We start from the raw sequence: 17,292 nt of genomic DNA, 5'->3' as shown, positions 1-17,292 counted from the left end.
CGGGTCTTATTATGAGTGTCACCACTGGGTATGGAAATATTGTTATTTACGTGTTTCTCTTTCATGAATGTGACACCACTCGGGCGGTCATACCTTCTTTGCATGTCGATAAAGGGTTCACAAGAAACGACTCACCCCCTAAAATTACAAAACATGTCAAGACATATATTTTGTCGATTTGAAAAATTTAAAAAGCAGTGAATAGCATAATCGTTTTGCTACCGTCTCAAACTTCTCCCATCTTAGTGTCATTTTACTATGGTTCAAAATAATCACATTTTCCAAAATTAATGATGTTTTCAGAAAAAGTTGCACTCTTCAAAATCCCAACCAAAAACGTTCTTAATATCAACGTGATCAATGTTTTGCTTGATTTAACTGTTGCTTGTTTTGTTTAATGTTATGGTGACTGATAACACAGTCAATACAATCACCTTTCAGTATTAAAAAAATGATAAAAATGATTAATTGACATGAATTTGGACATGAATGGGATATTCTTACATTTTTATTCAGAAAGTGTTTCAAAAATGAGGAGAAACTAAGGGTGGTAGCATGTGATACTTAGTTCTTTCGTTGGCAAAGGGCGATGGAATTTACTTGTAAACGGCAGACTGGAACAGTTGCTATGATCTAGAGGATAAATCTTGGATAAAGGCATACAAGTCAAAGAAGAAGATTGGTTGAATTAAGAGGTTGGATTGTCAGCATGAAGCCTCTTCCTAGCTGCAACCAATCTCATGTGGCCATATCATGCAAGGAAGTCATTACTTTAGAGCAAGACGCAAGATGCTTCAGCATACCCATTACAGGTAAAAATTCACCCTTTTGGTCAAATGTAGGCATTGAGAACTCATTTCTCCTCCCTAGTAATTTTATAATTTTGAAACAACTGCTGATTAAAAACTGAAAGAAAACCTCGTCCATCCATGTCCAAAATATTCATTTCAATGTCTTGCACTGAATAATGACAGCATTGGTAACAGAGGTATCGGAGACAGACAGGTAAAGAAAAAAAAATCAAATTACATTTGGAAAAGTGCAACTTTTTCTGACCGCGGCATTTTTGGAAAATGTGATTATTTTTGACCAAATAAATTGTTTTTAGAAATGGGATAACATTGTGAGGGTAGCAAAACGATTCCTCTATCACACATTTTTAAAATGTTCAAATCGACCAAATTTATGTCAAGTTATGCAAAGAAGTGTTTTTTACGGGTGGGTTTATTTCTTTTGAACCCTGTATGTCCATTTCAGACCAAAAAGTTGCTGAGTTAGTAAGTAGGTAAGTAAGGAAGGAAGCAGTAAGTTAGACTAATATAGGCTGAGACCATTTTATGGTTCAGCAAACATGGATATAGACACCTAAGATATGTTCAATATTAAATACTGGTTAAAAATAACGACAGAGGGCGTTGGACCACTTGGCCCTGATTTCAGGCGGCGAGTGGCATGCCCGGTGGCATGATAGAGCCGGCAACTTGTGAAACCGCCCGGCCGTATGGCATTTTCCATGTACTCAGTTAGTTTTGTGGGGTTCATTATCGAACCCCAACGGTTTTAACTTGCATTTATATTATTTATTAACATAGGCCTATTTCTTTGTGATATTTCAAGCGTTTTAAAATTTCAAAATAATCCCATTCAATTACACGGTTGACGATGAAAATTTACTGAATTTAGAGGATGCACGGCGACCACCACACTGCAAAAACAAGTGTTTATATTTAAACACCATATTGTGTTTATTAGAGCAACACTTAATAAACACATAATTCATGTTAATGGTCTAACACTAATGTTCATAAATTAACACTTGGTAATATAACACCAAGTGTTAATTTATGAACATTAGTGTTAGAACCATTAACATTAGTGTTAGACCATTAACATGAATGTGTTTATTAAGTGTTGCTCTAATAAACACAATATGGTGTTTAAATATAAACACTTGTTTTTGCAGTGCACCTGCTGATTTGGTAAAATGATCTAACTTGAAATTGGGACATTTTGAGATAACGACATATCTTGGATAATGTGAGGTCGCTCTTTCAATTGGTGCATTCCTCAGAAGGGGTATCATGCGTGACCAAAGATTCATGTATAAAGGGTATTTTTCACCACGATCTGGTATATGTATCGTGAAGAGGGTGTCAAAAACACGAAAATCGGAGAAAAAAATCTGTTACATAACAAGATTGCGTCCAGTTATAGATTATAGAACAAAGAGTTATGGTAGAGCGCTGGCTCCCATTGAACACGTACATTGCACCTGGCCATTGACGTCTGAAATCATATTAATAATAAATCACGCTAATGATTAATACTGCATGTTTCACTTGTTTCAAGTGCGATCGTTATCAACTAAATTAAAACAATGAATTTCTTCGCCGCATTACTTTGTATACGCAATCTGGATAGCTCTAGATTCTTAATCTCGCACCCAGACTGCATGGTTTCCAAAGATTCCAAAAAAAACCCTATAAATTATAAGTCTAGCGGAAAAAAATATTCATATTTACTGATGGCAGTCGTGCTTTTCGCGTCTGGCCCCAAGGGGCCAGATGCATTTAGTGTCGGGATTAAATCCCCAGGGAGTTCCAGTGACACATTCTAGAAGTTATCTGTTATAACTCAGCTGAAGATGTGATCATTGATACTGAGACAGAGACGGCAGCAGAGATGGGATTTGACCAACCAGCCTTTTATGACTCTTTAGGGTAAGGAGGCTTATGGTGTCATAAATTTAGTAGGAAGAATTGTGGCCATAATAGGTTCATAGGTCAACGCTAGAAAGTACAATATAATAAATCAGAAGATATACATACAGTTTCAAAATTACATGAACATAGTCGTGTGTTGCCATAATATTAATGTATTACATTATATTGCTGTAATTTTTGTAATAATGTTCCTCCAAACTTAATGATATCCCGGGAATGATATGAAATAGTATAATTTGAAACTATTTTTGTTCTCTAAAATCCAACGCTAATTATATTACACAAATTGTGAAGCACGCTGGTAAAGTAATGCACTTCATTTCACAAAGTGAAGTTGACATACTGAGACAGAGAAAGCAGAGATGGGTTTTGACCAGCCTAGATTTAATTAATTAATAAATTAGTTATTAATTAATTAATTAATTAATTAATTAATTAATTAATTAATTAATTAATTAATTAATTAATTAATTAATTAATTAATTAACTAATTAATTAATTAATTAATTTTGTGACAGAGATTGGTTAAATATATTAACCCTTAATAAATGGAGACAGAAAGAGTTTAATAAATAAATAAATAAATAAATAAATATATAGATTAAATTAATTAATTAATTATTAATTAATTAATTAATTAATTCCATCCGAGGTCAAAGGTTATCAATCAGAAGTCATCCGGGGTCAAAGGTCATATGGAGGTCAACGGGGTGAAACAGTACCACTATCATGCCGCAACTAGGATTATACCATTTTGTGCCAGGGTTGCATTATAATATTAACCTTTTTAAAGAAGAAAGAGTAGTCAGTTAAATAAATAATTAATTAATCAATGTCATCAACAGAGGTCATTCGGGGTCAGGTTATATGGGGTCAACGAGATGAAACAGTGTCGCTATCATCGTGCTGCTACTTGAGTACATAATATGTCCAATACCATCAACAATAAAAAGTAATAATTCTCAAAAAATTATTTAAATACCACCAACTATATTCATTTTTATAATTATGTCGATTAATAAAAAGTCATGAAAATATACTAGTACTTGGATCCTGATTCGTCAAGTCTGTTTCCATGACCACAACGCATCCAATCTTTTCTCTGGACCAGACGCATCCCTTTTTAAAGGGATTTTTATTATGGGTGTTACCTGTCTGTAAAAAGGAGTTCAATTTTCGGACTAAGTTTATGATTTCATATGTATAAAGTTTGAGCCAAAGTTGATTAGTTTCCACTCTATTCACCACATCAGACATATCGAATTGCATTCTGAATACGAATGATGCCCTTTTAGCTAATATCAAATTTGTTTTTTATTCGTGATATAATATACATTAATGGCAAATGATAAAAAATTGATATTTAACAGTCCTCGAAGTAAAGTTTATCAATCTAATGATATGTATAAGTGTATATAGCTGGGATGAAAAGCCGACGATCAATTACAAATTTTGACCTTTCGTATTGAAGATATGAATTTCTCCCCAAAACACCAACAAAATGTATGTCTTTATTTGATATGAAATCCCTTACATCCACTTGAGCAATTTTAAGAAAACATCAAAAATCATCAAACAAGTGCTGATATAATGGGGTTTGCAACAAAAGCTGTTTGGCGGGTTACTTGGGTAGGAGGAACATCGCGCCAAAAACTGCTTTTGTTGAAAATCCCATTGTATCAGTGACTGATTTTTTTTTTTTTACTTTTTTGATGTGTTCTCACAATTTTCCAAGTAGATGTAAGGGGTTTTGCAACAAAGATCTTCATATCATATGAACATTCCGCTTATTCAGAATGCAAAAAAATACTATGCAAACGAAAAAAACGTTAATATCTGTTCCCTTTAAGTATTTTGTTTTCATAAACCATTAAAAGGGCATTTCGTGATTCACAGCTTCATCCCCCTACTTTTCTAATAAAAGTTGAGATTTTTATACCACTGGAAACCTCTGGCTAAATAATGTTTATGTACCAAAAAATTCTTGCAGATTAATTCGTTTAGTAAAAATATCGCCAAATTTGAATTTACAACAGTAGCCTATGGAGCAGTGTAATACACATAATCATGCATAACTCGCAAACTCAAAATCGGAATCAGCTGAAATTTTGGGAATAAGCTTCTTTCGTGGATATATAAAAATGTCATAAACGTAACAGAGGATGCTAGGATCGCGAAAGCCTCCTTTAACAAAAATTAATTAACTTTAGTATGACAATTTATTTATTTCCCCACGTCAAATTGGTGTACCTTGCTTGTTTTGTTTCCAGATTGCCGCTAACTTATTTATGTCAATTACTGTAAGGTAGTGCTAATTTAATTCAGGCTTTTTCTCCTCTATCGTATTTCTATTCTATTTGGCTATTTTATCACATTTGCGTGTATTTTGATGGAAATAACTAAATATGATATCATGACTTTAGGTTCGAATTCTTATCAACCTATGTGAAAAATGTGCACTTTTGTCGTCGTTGTATTGATCATCGCAATATTTACAATATTGCGCTATACAACTAGACTCCGATCCAGTCCGGTCCATTCCAGTCAAGTCCAGTCCATTCCATGGGGAGTGATCACGAACGAGATCAAAAAAAAATTATGTCCTTATGGATGGAATGCAAAACTTAGCAACTACCGTAAAACTTAACATTTGACCGAAATCGTATACCGTAAAACCCCGTCTACAAGCATATAGAGTACTTCTGATGAAAGCTACATTAATCCAGGCGCCATTATGGAGTTTGAACAAATAAATTACGGATTCAAGCATATACAAACAAGTATTATTTTAAGACCAATCTATTGTATTGGTATATTTACGCTTGCTTCGAATTAATTTAGCTTTTATAAAAAACACCATATATGCTTGTAGACGGGGTTTTACGGTATGTGGAAATGAAAAAGGCATCTCAGGAACAGCTCATTAGTCCAAAGGGTCGTCATCAGTTCAAAAAGGGTTGAAAAGTTAGGGTTTATAGCATTTTATGCTAGGATTAGAACTTGAGACGAGGTTGTAGTTTATCTTAGCATTAGGTTTATAGGGGTAGTGTTAGGGAAAAGGTAAGGATTAGGATCAGAGTTACATTTAGGACGAAGTTTAGGGTTAGCGTATACCCCGTGATATTGATATTGCACAATGCAAGAAAACATAATTGGAAGATTGCTTGTTTCATTGAACTGAGCAATGGGTATACACCAATGTGGGGTTATTGCAACCAAAACTTGAAATCAAGAAGCTTTTAAGGGAAATGTTGACATTTGGCGGGAATTATTTTGCTTCCTAATATTAAAAACAAAACAAAATTACCCATACAAATTGTCTTTAAAACTGAAAGAAAAGAGACATGAATAAATATTTTTCCTTATTTTATTTTATTTTCCTTTTTCCTTTATGGTTTTCAGAAACAAATTCCATGCGTGTTTTATATGTGACAAGGAAATCGGTTTCCCACATGCACAGTATTTTTTTGTGAACTTGTTTCTAAAAAACATGTCACTATGTACAATATTTACATTGAAACCTTTATTAAAGTTATATACAAGACGTAGTACTGTAATAAGATCTCTAAATTACATGTATTTTGCAAATGTTATCAACTAATATTTTTTTAAGATTCAAGCATTAATATATTTGGCTCTTTGTCTTTCCAAGACTGGTTTGGAAGGGGTCTGCATAAACTGCACGGGGTAAATAATAATTGGGTGTATCGGGAGATGGTGTTAAGTAATTGTTTGATGTGCTTTCCATTAATTTACATTATGACGTTAAAAATGTAGTGAATTAGCCTAAAATGTCGGATTTAAGGAGACAGAATTTGATTTTTGTGGGAGTAAAATTTCTGAATTTAAACAATTTTTTTCTGATATTATGAAATATATTGAGGTTTGAGGTGATAATTTACTGAAGCTAAATACCAAGTGTTCGTCAGAACTGAAATGCACGTGTAATCTGCATGCCAGTTTTGAAAGTGGGAGGAGCTTTATAAAAAATATGGCTCTAAAAGTAGTACGCACCCAAAATTTTTGAATAGCCCCCTGGGTCGGAACGTTATAAACTTACAGTACACAAAGAAACAGTGTAAGTTCATTGGACAGCCCAGAATCCGCACAGTTGTTTTGTACCGTAAGTTTGTAAACATTTTCCCGGGGGTGGGGGGCACTCAAACTTTCTGAGTATGTACCACTTTTAAGGGCCTTATTTTAAGCTCCTCCCATGTTAAAAAAAATGGTACATTGCAAGTGCATTTCAGCTGTGACGAATGCCAATTGCTGACGAAGTTTAGGAAATATCACCTCAAACCCCTATAAATTTGATAATAACAAACCATAGTCCGAAATTGTGTCCCCATAAAGCTCAAATTCAGCCTCCCTAAATCCGCCATTTTAGGAAAATTCGCTACATTATGAGCACTATAATGTAAACTCATGGAAAGCACATTATCTAACAAACAAACATTTTACACTGTTAACAGACCCCAATTAATATGCAGTGCACAACTTATAAGTTCCCCATAATGCTTTTTGAAATAAATCGAACATTATTTAACGAAATATAAAATTGTAAAAAGTTATGAGTAACCTTATTTGTTTTACAAATATGGGCCAGTTTGTAGTGTCACACATCATTGCGTTTGGCCACAATGGTTCATTATGTAAAAAAGAGGGAGTTTTAAAAGTTGCACCTGAGTCCATAGGAGTCAATTGTCAAACAATACAGTATGTTAGGCCTGTCCATGTGTTTGTAAAGAGATAACGTGGTGAAAGACAATTTCAGATACAACTTATGAAAATCGTAATGTGTAAGTCAAATTTGTTTGGGAAACGAGCACGACATTGAAGCGCAATAACTTACTAGACATTTTTCGACGGGTTTCAGCCAGATTCACTATAGACATGTCCTGACGAACAGTCGTGACACGTCGACGAGGTGCTCTCGGCTGATTTTTCGCCTCTCCTGTCAACTGACATTTTGTTCTCTATTTTCGAATTGCATTAGGCGCAACTCACATACGACGAGCAATTTCTTTCACCGGTACATTTTCATCCAGCAAACCTAAAATGTGACTTTTCACATGTGATGAACTACTGGCGATGTGGTCTATTCTCACTGCAGTACATATCCCATCCATCTCAGACATTTATCATTAAAAAGAAAGCAATAAAACACCTGCTTTGCTTTTCAAGAAGAAGAAGAATACCAAAGATTAAGTTTTCTTTTACAAACACATGAATGTCCCTGGCCTACTGTATAGAGGTTATCCGTGTTCTATAAGCTGCATATCCTACCAGCGACTCCTATACCTTGTTTAGGACTTTCAAAAGAAGTACCTGCATGTGCAACCATGACTATTTCAAAATAGCCCGCCAAAGTCATGCAGGTAACTCCGAGGTCGTGCATTGAATTAGTTTAAATGAGGAATACTACGGGAACCAGCGCCTTTTGTTGGAAGTCACGCATGAGTAAAGTGGATAACCTCTATTGTTTGAGAATTGAGTCCTATGGACTCAGATGCAACTTTTAACACTATTTAAAACGGTCTCCTTTTTTTACATAATGAACCATTGTGACTGAACGCAATGACGTGTGACGCTAAAATGTGGTCCACATGTGTAAAACAAATAAGGCTACCCATATAATTTTACAGGTTTGCATTTCGTCAAATAGTTTTCGATTTATTTAAAAAAATGTGTAGGGGGAACTTATAAGTTGTGCACCCTATATTTAGCCCGTGCGGTTTATGCGGACCCCTTCCAGACCAGTCTGGAATTTTGCGACAAAATATTCCATGCTAAATGTCAAGTCTGTACTTCTTCAACCTCCTGCAATGGTTTTATTTTAGGGGCATACTGATTCCATAATTGGGATTCTAGTCCCTCGATATTAATTTGAGACATTTTCTGTGAAAAATCTGTGCAGGTTCAAAAATCCGTGAAAATTCTGAGTTGGATCACATATTTACGGATTTTTCAACCGATCACAGAAATATGTCTCCTAGTGTATATGTTACTAAAATATGAAATTATTAAAAACAACAGTGATGCTATTATAGAGTAGTATAGAGTAGTCTCGGTCCCAGCCGATTTGTGCTCCTTCGTCACTAAACAAACCAGTGACGGAGGAACATAAACCGGCTGGGACCGATACAAGATGTAGAGCTTCTATGTAAGCGATAAGGTTTTACGTCATTTTTTTTATAACGGACGCCGTCAATATACATTATATATAACTGCGTGTCCACCAAATCAAACACACAACGTTTAACGCGTTTGTACAGGAAATAAACATTCTAACAAAATGTTATTTAACTATTAACAACAAGTTTTGCAAAAATGTTTGCCCAAAATATTTTACAATAATATTAAAAAAAAACATTATTCATGATTCCCTTTCCACAATGAAAGCACCAACCAAAATGACCGTATTGTATAGAATGTAATGAATATTACAGCTGTCGATAAAGGGAGTACACAAAGTGAATGCGTTCGTTGTGGTTCCATCTTATCTTTTTCTTCCATGGTATAAGCAATTAAGCATACTATATGGTCCACAACTTATTTAGCTCACCTCTAAATACTTTTTAAAATATGGGTAGCCGCATTTGTTTTACACATGGACCAAAGCGTTATACGTCATTGCGTTCAGTCACAATGGTTCATTATGTAAAAACAGAGACCGTTTTAAAAGTGGCATCTGAGTCCATTGGAGTCAGCTCTCAAACAATACAGTAGGCCAGGTCTGTTCATGTGTTTGTTAAAAAAACCTCACTGCTATGGACTCATATATGCAAGTTTTAAAACGGCCTCTTTTCATACCCAATTAACCATTGTGACTGAACGCAATCACGTTTGACGCTCAAACAAATAGGGCTATACGTATCTTTTTATATTTTTACATTTTGTAAAATATTTTTTGACTTATTCTAAAAAGTATTAGGGGATAACCTATAAGTTCTGGACATTTTACCTATAGAGGGTATTCAATACGACGTCACTCATGGCAGAGTCATCTTCATTTAAATAAAATCCTGTCCCATATAAGGTAACACGAGTCAATTCACATGGTAATACAGGTGATAGGTATGAATGGTTGTGGAATCGAACTAGTCATCCCTCTGTCATCTTAAGGTATCTTAGAATTGTCATACAACATGGCTGTCAATTCAATACCGTTCAGGTTGGTTTATTGCATACAATATATATGACATGCAATTTCTAAAATACAGTCACAAATAATTGATCTTATGTGTAAAATATATTTTATGACTTGACTTCTCCACTGTGTTTAATACAGATATAATGGAGATAAATTTATATTTCGGTTAAATTTGAGTCATTCCAGTTGAGCATATAGTATTGCTTTAATTGCAGCCAACGACTTCCAGACGAAGAGAGCAATTAGTTTCCCATGCTGTAGGAACGATGCGTAGAATGCGTGTAATTATTGGACTTGGGAGAGATATCGAAACCGCAGCGTTGTAATCTGTATTTGCAGTAAATGTCTGGATAAAATTTAAAAAAGTAAGAAATAAAAGAAATAAAAAGTAAGTGAGCAAAGAAGAAAAATAAAAAATAAAATAAAAAAAATTGAAAATCTCCAAAAGTCGATGAGGGCGGGGGCGATATACATGTTATTTATTTTATTTGGCCTAAACATTATCTATGTCTCGGAAATTACAGAGAATGAATAGTGATATTTTGGCAGAATCTTCACCATGTTCACATAGGTCGGTTAAAGTATGTTTATTTTTGTAGGTGGCCATATTGCCGACCTGTATGAAAACATTGGCGTATTTTGTTTAAACCGTCAGTAATCGCACTTACCATGATACTATCACCACCATCCTTCTGATCCTTTACAAACTGCAACGAACTTTCAGAATCTCCAAACGCAATTTGAAGCTCTGTTACCCACTCTTGCAAAAATTCACTCCCAGTTCCTTGTATGATGACCCCTGTTACTGTGACTTCAGCTAGGAAATCCACCTGGAACCATTCGTTGTTGGGATCGTTATTTCCTGATGACCAACAATTGCCGTTGTTTAGTCTGCCTTGTGCAGCTGCATACGCCAAGGTCAAATGTGAAGACGCGCTCAGCTGGGAATTACTGATGGATTCACTTTCCATACCAAGAGCCATTGGTTGACTGCATGCTCCTACGAGGAAAAAATATAATTTACTTTAGGCGACGAAAAAAAGAAACCCTGTTCTACGGGCGGATGGAATTTTCAAGTAGGGTCGGTCGGTCGATCAGCTTGTTATCATGACTTTGAATATAGACTTTTACATTTTCGCTCCAATAATCTGAACAGCCCTGCTCTGTTGTAACACCAGACTCTGATATCAAATGTTAAGATAAGAATAATCTTCAAAAAATGTCATTTACAAAACATTCACAGGCATTAACGAAATAAACAAAATGAATGACTTGTTCATCTGCTAGAATTAATAATGAACTGTGGCGCCTAGCGCTCGTAGAGAAAAACAAAGAAACACGTACCTTCCGTTTGCTCGGTAGTAGTATGGTGTTCTGAAAAAGTAGTTTCTTTGATTACCTCAGTTGTAGACAACGGCTGGTCATATGTGCTTCTTACGGTTCCAAGGGCTGAAATCAACAGTTAGACAAGATAATATAATAAAATGTTATTTGAAACCAGGAAAAACAAGTAAACAAACAAAACTAAGTAACAAACATACAAACAAAAACAGTTTCAAAGTGCAAGCTGATAATCACTAGTGGAAATTGAAAATGCGAATTCTTTGAAATTGAGAATTGGACAAAACTACCGTAAAACCCCGTCAGCATATATAGTGTTTTTTATTGAAAATCTTAATTAATTCGAAGCAAGCGTTAATATACTAATACAATAGATTGGTCTTAAAATAATACTTGTTATGCTTGGATCCGTAATTTATTTGCTCAAATTCCATAATGGCGCCTGGATTAATGTAGCTTTCATCAGAGGCACTCTATATGCTTATAGACGGGGTTTTACGGTATGAGAATTGAACCTTCTTCGAAACTTTCTCATCAAAAGGAATGAGAAATACTAATTAACGTGTCAACAACCTGTCACAATGTTTGAAATGAGAAAATGTAACACGACATTACAATGTGACAGGTTGTTGACACGTTCAATAGAATTAGTATTTCTCATTCATCTATATAGATAAGAAAGTTTCGCGGAGATGAGAAAATGTTCAATTATCATATTTTTTTTCAATTTCATCTTTCTTACCGTTCGTTTGTTCAGAACTAGTGTGTTTTTTCGTGACAGTTTCAGTGATCTCCTCAGATGAGTGCTGCTCTGTTGTAACACCAGACTCTGATATCAAATGTTAAGATAAGAATAATCTTCAAACAAATGAAGACCTGAGCGCAAGAAGACCGTAAGTCCACCTGGCCTCTCAACATGTATACACTAAAGTTGCGTATAGTTTCGTATAGTTTGGTAATGTTTTATACATGTTCAGGGGCCAAAACAAATCTTTCACAACCTTTCATGATGTTTTCACCCTGGAACATGTATTAAACATTATAAAACCCTAAGAAACTATACGTAACTTTAGTGTATACATGTTGAGGGGCAAGTGGACTTACGGTCTTCTTGCGCTCAGGCCTTCACATAACCTTCGGTGGATTTTGATGATCAAAAGAAAAGTTAAAACTTAAAAACTAAAGTTAAATCTCTTGTACTCTGTGAAACATAATTAAAACTCAATGTTTCTGGAATAAAATGTCTTTCCAAGGAAGCGTAATAAATCATGTTTAATTGATCAAATTACAAAATTTGGTGCTGAAATGAGTTTGTTTTGAAAACTTAATGCAAATTTAGTTTAAAATTTTGATAGGAATGCACCATTTCCAAAAAGTTGTTTGCCTCGCGTAAAGGTGGAAATTATTTAAGATAAATAAATCGGTGATCATGGTGATATCCCATAGCAAAAAGAAAAGTTTCCCGGTGACCACCCGATGACCATTCGGTGGTCATCAGAAACCTTTCGGGTACCTTTTCCAGAGTTATCCGAAAGTGCCCGCTAGCGGATACCTTGCGGATACCTAATGAAGTTATCCAAAGGTTTTCGGGTAGACATCCGGAAGTCTCCCAAAAACTCAAATATTTCAAATGAGTTACCCAGAAGGTTCCCAGAAACTTATATTCTTTGCAGGAGTTACCCGGTGGTTATCCGCTTTTAATTTGACCTTGAAAATAGCATTAAGCATCTTAAGAATGCGTGGGTGGATATATGGTCAAAGGTCACTGAATGAATTCAAATAATGGAGCAGCTAGCTGTTGGCAGTTGGAATATATTTGTGCAGAATATTCAAGTTATTTGTGGTCCAAAATGTATGGATTTACATGTAGGACATTACAAGATGTTTACTAATTAATCTGGAACATGCTGTAGGAATTATAAAGCATTGAATGCTTGATTTCATACAACAATGCAGGTAGGAAAATGTGTATGAAATGATTTGTATTGATGCAGTGTTAAACATTGATGTACCTAATATATGACACATTTGAACTGATCAGCTTTATGTTAAGCTATTTGTTGTAAATAAATTATAATATTTGAGTTCCCCAAAAAAGTCATCGGGTGGTTACCCGCTTGTTTCCCAAAACAGTCATCGGGTAGTCATCCGGTACCTATTACCTGAAAGGTATCCACTAATTGTTTCCCAAAAATTTATCGGGTAGTCACCCGCTACCTATCTAATTTGCATGTGAAATTTGCCGGTGTCTACCCGGTGACTATCGGGAAGTTATCCGAAAAGGTCTCATATTTTGATATGGGATGGCACAAAATAGACTAACCTGTGCATGTTACTCCATCTCCACTGTAGCCGTCGTTGCATACACAAGTGAATGAGCCAATGGTATTGGTGCAAGCAGCATTTGCGTCACAGTTGCCAGTACTCAATATACACTCATCATAGTCTGTACAAAAATGTATGCATTAAGGTTTGTCACGTCCCCCTTCCGAGTTGAGGCACCCAAAATCCAATAGATATATGTGACGTGTCATGTCAAAAGGAGACACTTTTGGGCAGGATCGTAAATGGAGAAATAGCCAAATATCTGCCTGGGTGATTTTTCACAATTTGGGTTTGTTGCAAATGTGTGATGTTATTAATATTTAAAATATTGTCTGATGGTTTCAGACCGGAATATAACTGGCATCTTGTATTTTTGAGACATTTTTCAAGGATATTCCTACTCTCAACATTGTCAATAATATTTTTAAAGACCCATATCATTATTTCCAATTTCATAATACCATAACTTACCTTACGGACGCGATATCTTTGCTTAGGAATGTCCGATTTCATTGGGGAAAACGGCGTTGTGGAGCAAAATATCTCTTTATTTAAGATATGTAAAAACTCAAAATTGATAACCTGCCCAAAAGTGTCTCCTTTTGACATGATCGACACGTCACATATATACATGCATAACATTTGACCCATGATTTCATCAGGTTCTAAGGTTATACATTTCTCAAACAAAATATTTTACTATTTCTTTAGCCGAGAATAGTAATTTGAGACAATATTGAATCGGTGCATTTTGAAAACTTGACCTCAGTGCATAGGATTTTTTTTATTCCTAGCAATAAGAGGAATAATTTGAGATATTACAACATGATTTTTAAGTTTTAAAATTTAAAACAGATTGTGAGGTTTCAAATGTTCTTGTATTTTGAAACGAAATACAATTTAAACTCATTGTTGCCTGAATAAATTGGCTTTCCTAGGAAACATAATAAATCATGTTTAATTGGTCAACTTTACAAATATTAGTGCTGAAATGAGTTTATTTAAAATAAAAGAATGGTGATATGACACACAATAGACTAACCTATGCATGTCGCTCCATCTCCATTGTAACCGGCATTACATGCACATGTGAAGGAACCATCAGTATTGGTGCAAGCAGCATTTGTGTCACAGTTATCAGTACCCAAAGTACATTCATTATCATCTGTAACGAATTGTATGATATAAATCATAATAAATAGAACGCATTATTATATTTTTTATACTTTTTTTAACAGAAGAACAGTTTGGTTGATAATAACATACTGAATTGGTGCATTTTGAAAACTTGACCTCTGTGCATCAGATTTTTGACATTTGATCTACTTTATTCTATAACTCCTGAACTAAGCACCCTAATGCAATATTTCAAGGGACTTTTTTATTCCTAGCAATAAGAGGAATAATTTGAGATACTACAACATGATAGAACAAACTGTGAGCTTTAAATTTAAAACGGATTTTGAGGTATGATCAAAAGAAAAGTGCAAACGTTGCTTGTACCTTTTAACAAAATGAAATTAAAACTCATTGTTGCTTCAATGAATTGGCTTTCCTAGGAAACATATAAATCATGTTTAGTTGATCAAATCACAACTATTGATGCCGAAATGAGTTTGTTTTGAAAACTTAAAGCAATTAAAATGCCGAAAGAAGATTTGTTTTTAATACAAATTTATGCCAAATTATTAAAATTTGATATTTCTGATATTTAACAATCATCAAAGTAAACTTTATAAATGTCGTGATTATGTACTTAAAGTGTATGTAATTAAGAATAAAAATGGGCCTTTTGGGGAAAGAAATGTGTACTTTCAATACGAAAGGTCAAAATTGGTACGAAGGGCATTCCTGAGTCATATTCAGAATGCAATTCGATATGTCTGATGTCCTCTCATGTACCAGAAAAAAATACTATGCAAACGTTGCTATCCGAGCCATTAAACTATTTCTTGTGTTCTGAAACATGACACAGTTAAAGCTTAATTAAACGCCTAAATGGGCTGTGCTAGGGAACATAATAATGTATCATGTTTGTTGATTGGGCACTTCAAAAATATTGGTACTGAAACGAATTTGTTTTGCAAACTTAAAGTATTCGTAGTTGACCATTAATGTGCACCATTTACAATAAGTAGTTTGATTCACGAATGGGTGATAATTTTTAGGAATAGATAGAATGGTGAAATGGCACGTGTAAGATAGACTAACCTGTGCACGCTTTTCCATCACCACTGTAACCGACATTACATGTACATTTGAATGATCCAACGGTATTAGTACAAGCAGCATTTACATCACAGTTGTCAGTATTCAAAAAACATTCATCGATATCTGTACAAAAATATATGAGATACTCGTAAGTCTTAGTTTATTAATTAAAACACATAATTTGAGTGATGATCAAAAGAAGATAATTATTGCCTGAATAAATTGGATTTGCTTCGCAAAATAATGTACAGTTTTTGAATGAACACAATAAACAAAGATTGTTATTGATACGAATTTTGAACTTAAACTAGTCACAGTAGACCATTTCGATTGGGATACCATTTTTTTATAAGTGGCTTTGAATCGCGTACGGGTGACAATTAGCTATAATTATTAGAAATAAATATAATTGTGATATGGTATTAGGGGCTGTGCAAATATTATGAGCCCGGGTGGGGTAAAATTTCCGAACGGCCGGCCAAAATCGCTTGCCCCCCCCCGCCACCTCTCGGCCTGCCAAAATCACCCCCCCTCTCGGCCCGCCAAAAATCTTTGCACCCCCTTACACATGCCAATGTTTTTGGATCCCAATTTGCAAACCTTAGATGGTCTAGATATATGTTGCGAGCTCAGCGTGCAGGAATATTAGAGCGTCTGCGTGCTGTTTTCCTAAGCCTTTTAGAACGGCCCCATGAATGTGTGCCAAAAATCGCTTGCCCCCCCCCCCGGCTCGCCAAAATGTCTTCCCCACCCCCTTTTGGCTCGCCAAAATGTCTTGCCCCCCCCCAATTTTACCCTTCCCCAGGGCTCATAATTATTTCACAGCCCCTTAGACTAACCTGTGTTGGCTGTGCATGTTATTCCATCTCCACTGTAACCGACATTACATGCACATGTGAAGGAACCAACGGGGATGTTGGTGCAAGCAGCATTTACGTCACAGTTATCAGTTCCCAAAGTGCATTCTGTATGAAATAAGATTAGAAGATGGTGTAGAGGCACAATCACCTTAATTGGTGCAAAATCGTTTACTATTAATTACATGAAAATAAATTTTATTACCTTTTGTTCGCTTACAATTATTACGTACGTGCGCTCTAACAATTGAGTTATAATGGAGTAACTCTTAATAATGGAATAAAACCATTTTACCTGCTTCTAGGTTATGAAATTTATGGCAATGCGAATATCATGTCGGTATTTGTAGTCTAAAAACACAAACTCTAAATTTGGGTGTAAAGTGGAAATGCGCCATTATACATGGTACGATAGGAAGAAGGTTCATTAATAAAAGGTGCTCTTTTCTATTAAGCATTGATCTATATTGATGCATGATAAATGTACATACTTGAACAAAATAATGACATTGGTGATATCGATGACGACGACGAATTATGGTGATGATGATGATGAAGATGATGATGATAATAATAATGATGATGATGATGATGATGATGATGATGATGATGATGATGATGATGATGATAATGATGATGATGATGACGATAATGATGATGATGTTGGTGATAATGATGATGA

General features: G+C 34.9%; 1 protein-coding gene across 1 annotated transcript in view; it reads right to left on the bottom strand.

Annotated features, from left to right (window-relative positions):
* The window catches only part of LOC140139194 (uncharacterized), an 893,593-nt gene that overhangs the window by 230,142 nt on the left and 646,159 nt on the right, over positions 1-17,292 (bottom strand). Inside the window, exons 15-16 of the mRNA XM_072160975.1 lie at positions 15,754-15,876; positions 14,585-14,707 (exon numbers count right to left, since the gene is read on the bottom strand). Of these exons, the coding sequence (XP_072017076.1) occupies positions 14,585-14,707; positions 15,754-15,876 (246 nt within the window). The remainder of the gene's footprint in view (positions 1-14,584; positions 14,708-15,753; positions 15,877-17,292) is intronic.

The sequence above is a fragment of the Amphiura filiformis genome, chromosome 18 (assembly GCF_039555335.1).
Source record: "Amphiura filiformis chromosome 18, Afil_fr2py, whole genome shotgun sequence".
Taxonomy (NCBI): Eukaryota; Metazoa; Echinodermata; class Ophiuroidea; order Amphilepidida; family Amphiuridae; genus Amphiura; species Amphiura filiformis.
This window is presented reverse-complemented; position numbering and strand designations above follow the sequence as displayed.